Source organism: Argentina silus (genome assembly GCF_951799395.1).
Source record: "Argentina silus genome assembly, chromosome: X".
NCBI lineage: Eukaryota > Metazoa > Chordata > Actinopteri > Argentiniformes > Argentinidae > Argentina > Argentina silus.
The window spans coordinates 14,478,396-14,483,395 of record NC_139653.1 but is presented as its reverse complement, the minus strand read 5'-3'; the positions used below and the strand labels follow the sequence as shown (position 1 = coordinate 14,483,395).

The 5,000-nt window shown below is 43.6% G+C and overlaps 1 protein-coding gene across 1 annotated transcript in view; it reads right to left on the bottom strand.

Moving 5' to 3' along the window:
• Positions 1 to 5,000, bottom strand: part of hpse2 (heparanase 2) — a gene marked incomplete at both ends in the record, with an annotated part of 53,049 nt that overhangs the window by 20,606 nt on the left and 27,443 nt on the right. Inside the window, 2 exons of the mRNA XM_083694510.1 lie at positions 1,328 to 1,375; positions 3,466 to 3,637. Of these exons, the coding sequence (XP_083550636.1) occupies positions 1,328 to 1,375; positions 3,466 to 3,637 (220 nt within the window). The remainder of the gene's footprint in view (positions 1 to 1,327; positions 1,376 to 3,465; positions 3,638 to 5,000) is intronic.

Genomic DNA, 5,000 nt, shown 5'->3' with positions numbered 1-5,000 from the left:
GTAGTTCTAAACGTTGCCGACACCCCTTCCTCTTTCCGTTTCCCCTAATTATACCTGACCTTGGCCTTAATGAGTCATCACTCACGCAGTGTGTGTGTGTGTGTGTGTGTGTGTGTGTGTGTGTGTGTGTGTGTGTGTGTGTGTGTGTGTGTGTGCGCGCGTTCGTGTGTGTGTGTGCGTGTATGTGTGTTTGTTATTGATTCCTCACTCACACAGCAAAGCAATTCATTTACAAATATTCTAAAACCCAATTTTATCAATAAGAAACAATACTTGCATCCTTAAACACAGTCTCTGTGGAAATCATGTCCATTACTAACCACAACAACACCAACCATCAACCACTTCAAGAGCAACCCCAGACCAGAGAAAGCTAAAGACAAAGACTCATCATTCTTTCCACAGCTGGTTTTCACTATACACTGGAAGCCATTGCAGCAGTTCTCCTTGAACAAGAAGACAAAAAGCTTGACTAGACTATTCTATTGCCCTTGAACTTAATGAGACAAAAGGCTAGGACACACTACACAATTACTGCCCGGTCTATAAACATTAGAAAACCTCTCACATTTAATGATTCGGTGAAGCCAAATCACACTGAACTAGTAATCGGTATGGAATATAAACCTAGCAATGCTACAGTGGCAGTAGGTTGTGATCACTGACCAATTGGCTGTGGTAGCTAATCGGGACATATGCTTTGCATCTAGTTAGAGCACCACTCACACTTTTTGTGTGTGTGTGTGCGTGTGTGTGTGTGTGTGTGTAGTCTGCTCATCTGCCTGAAGTTTAACTGGAATAACAAAAGCAGACTCATTGAGATGAATGGCAAATTAGAGAATGAAGCATAAAACAGCCAACATCCCTGGAAGTCTGCAGCTATTGTTTTTGCAAAATCTGCAGGCTGGTAGTGGGCAGACAGGGTGTTACTGTAGGAAGTGCAAGGTGTTAGTGATTACAGACCAGTCCAGACATGAGCCATGTAAAGGAGAGAGCAGCGCAATGTTCACATGGTCTGTAAAAGTGCACCGTAAAACCCACTTCCCCTTTCTGATTGTCACTTCATCACTCTAAGGACACCAGTTTAGAATCATGAAATGTGCCATTAGGCTAATGGAATAGTTAGGCTTATCAAATCATAAATTACCATTTCAACAGTACAGAGCAATCAATAGACTCTGATAATGAATTATTAAAAGTTATATTTTGTATATCAATGGCCAACATACAGCATACAACTGTTTTCATAGGCAATACAATTTAACAAAACTCCTCATCAGGATATGGATGAAGCATATATGATAGAAAAAAAGGGTAAAATACCTACTGTTGCCAGGTTACTGCATCTACAACAGAACCAGCGTTCTTCATGAACCTGCCAGTGAAAACACAGGGGATTAGATCATATGATTCAACAGAATTACCTGCAACTGTTATGAAACAAGGTGATACAAGCTGTTTAGTGAAATAGAGGAACAACTGCAGTTTGATTAGTCTCTGCCTCTAGGGCAGGTCTGTCACTGCAAATAAAGATCTCAATGATGAATCTGGTTAAATGGTAACTAAAAGTAGTTAGATTAAGGTTATGTGTTTGATCTGAAACCGGATGGAATAATATGGCCATCTGAGACTATAAATTACCTTCTACTGCAGCTCTGTCTCTCTCTCTTTTTCTATGTTCTCGCTCTCTCTCTATGCCGAGGACACAAGCATGACATGAGGACTGCGTAGTCTCAATCTGACCTGAAAGACTCCTTATTTGGGTGTAAGAGTCAGTCAGACATGTCCAGAACTCTGTCTCTAAACACCATGTCAGACAAGCACAAATCTCACTCCGTTCACTTGTTTAGTCTCACTAACTAACTCCTCTTAACTGGCAATGATGTTTGGACCACTATTCTGCCCTCTGTCCACTAAACTCCTGATTCTAAACATGACTCTGTAGAGACAGTGAAGCAGCGCTGTAATCCTGTCAAACACTAAAGAATCATTCCATCTCAAAACTGAAACTCCTGACCCATGGATAAACCCCCATGCACTCCTTCTCTACCCTCCTCTTTTTCTATCTCTCCCTCCTCTCATCTCGCCGTCTGTGTAGTAGAACCCCTATAAATCATTGCCATCTGAGTGAGAGGAGACTGGTAGCAGCGAGGGGTGGCGTCTCAGAGAGAGAGATCCTTCTCACAGCTTTCCTCATACACACATATCTCATGGTGTAACTGTGAATTGTGCATTCTGTATAATTCAGCCTCTGTTGTCTCGGTGCAGAAATGAAATAAACTTAAACTATATGTGTATAAAAGCACTGTACTTTTAACACGGCATAGTTTTACTTTTTATGGTCTGTATTCCTGAAGGGAATGCAGTTACTCACTTCTAACAACATCAGTTAAATGTGAAAGGTATACAATTCCCCTCCAATTCACCCTGCTTCTGTTGGGTGTGTTTGTGTGTTAATGTGTTTGTGTGTATGTGTGTGTGTGTCGTGTGTGTGTGTGTGTGTGTGTGTGTGTGTGTGTGTGCGTGCGTGCGTGTGTGTGCGTGTGTGTGCGTGTGTGTGCGTGTGTGTGCGTGTGTGTGTGTGTGTGTGTGTGTGTGTGTCTTTGTGTGTGAGTCTTTTTTTCACAGAGTCTGTGTCCAGATTTATGAACTGTGAAAAAAACAGACTCATGCTCCCACAATAAACTCACATGAAGCACTGGGATTGCTATGGCAGCCCAAAAAGGTGTCAGGCTTCAACCCAAACAGTCAGCTCCTTACAAGGCACTCTATTAATCAAACAGCACTATTTATAGCTGCATTCAGTCCTATGCCTCATCCCACTTATTGTGCAGATGCTTGTAAGACAGATAAGAGGACTAGATATGTGTCAGAGACAGTGGTCTAGACTGAAGACTATGAGGCTAGAGATGTGTATAAGACAGGACTAGAGACATATACTTGGTGAATCCTCTGGTCTGGGTGAGAGAGGAGCACACAGGTGGGATATTGCTCTGCCACACTATCAATCGTGCGACACTTTATTTAGCTGACAGTGTATTTAACTGGAGCTACAGCCCTGGGATGAACAGCCTGTAGGCCTCTAGATAAACACTGGGCCTAAGGTGGTTCCATCCCCCACTACTGTGTGTGTGTGTGTGTGTGTGTGTGTGTGTGTGTGTGTGTGTGTGTGTGTGTGTGTGTGTGTGTGTGTGTGTGTCTGTGTGTGTGTGTGTGTGTGTGTGTGTGTGTGTGTGTGCGTGTGTGTGTGTGTGTGTGTGTGTGTGTGTGTGTCTGTGTGTTTGTGTGTGTGTGTGCGTGTGTCTGTGTGTGTGTGTGTGTGTGTGTGTGTGTGTGTGTGTGTGTGTGTGTGTGTCTGTGTCTGTGTCTGTGTCTGTCTGTGTTGTGGTGATGTGTCTTTCTCCAGCCAAAATGCAGCAATATGGAGAGTCCTGGGTGCAAAATGGCAGCTTTGAGACAACTCACCCATCGAGTAGCAGGATGGCATTCTTGCGTGGGCGTCCTGCATTGGGGCCGTATAGGTGGGCGCGACTGTAGTATCGTACCGACTGCAGTAGTGTACGCAGTAGGGTATAATCCTGTGCCAGCTGTGTACTGTTCACCATACGCCCCACCATACTCCGGTACCCATTGGGCTCTGTGGAGAGAGGAGAAGGAGAGAATGAGAGGTAGGAAAAGCATTAAAATAGACATTGAAACTGAGGAGGATGATTGCCTTAACTATCCAACTGGAGTTGTTAATCTTGTATTTCGGAATGTTTGTCCATGTGAGGTAGGTTTACACTCAGGGGAGGTGTTTTAGGTCAGAGACTAGGCACTTAAACACAACCACAACACAGACGTCTTCCAGCTCAGTCTACTGTTCAAGAAAACTGTGGGCAATTCAATCGCTATTGTCCTTGAATGGAAACCAAAGTACACAGAATGTCACTCTAACACAGTCCAGTACAAGCACTGTTAGACAGGACACCCAGGGAGTGAGAGAGAGACGGGATGGGAGAGAGAGTGATCGTTAAGAAGAGTTAGAGAGGAGGAGGAGAGAAGGAGGGGATTAGGGGGGGAGTTAGAGAGGAGAGAGAGAAGGAAAGATAGTTAAAGAGGAGGAGAGAGAGGGGAGAGGAGGAAACACATTTAGAATGGACGAGAAAGGGGTGTGAGGGGGAGAGTGTATTATTGTTGCAGCCTGCTCTTAGTTAGTGCCCAGTGATGGGGGAGATAATTGAGCAATCCTCAGTAATACTGACGGATGGAGTCCATGCCAGGGGAATGGGCCAAACACACAGGGAGGCCCCTCTGTCTCTCTCTTTCTCTCTGTCTATCTCTGTCTCTCTCTCCCTTCTCTCTCTCTCTTTCTCCATCTGCATTGATGGTCTATAACAGCCAGGGAGAGGCTTCAATTTCTCAAGAGGAAAAAAACAACACCACAACACCAACAACACCAGGACTGCAGAACAGGGAAGAGACTATACGTCTGAGTATGTGTCTTCACCTGCTCAACACTGACCCTGACACAGTCCAGGGATTTATATATGTATAGATTTATATATGTATACATTTATATATGTATAAATTTATATAAAGAAAAGAGGTTCTCCAAAGACACTTTATTTGCTGACGCTCCTACGTCAAAGCATAATGCCACAAGACAACAATACAGCATATACAAGAACACATGACAAGGAAACATAATGTGTGTGTTGTATTGGCAGGAGATCTCTGGTCGGGGAGTGCACCACTGAGCATGTCATCAGCTAATCTGGTTTAGGACTCTTTAGTATTCTCTATAAAATCACTCCATCCCTCAACATCCCTAAATGTCTCTCTTCCCTCTCTGGATGGCTTCCTTTAAATGATGACTTATTGTTACAGTTCATCTCCCAGACAAAAACTACAAATAATAGAGTCATTGCGATTTGCATGCTCTTTCAAGGATTTGGCAAACATCAATGGAGTTGTTATCATGAGCAATATAACCAAATAAATCTAAATGGGATGTGCTG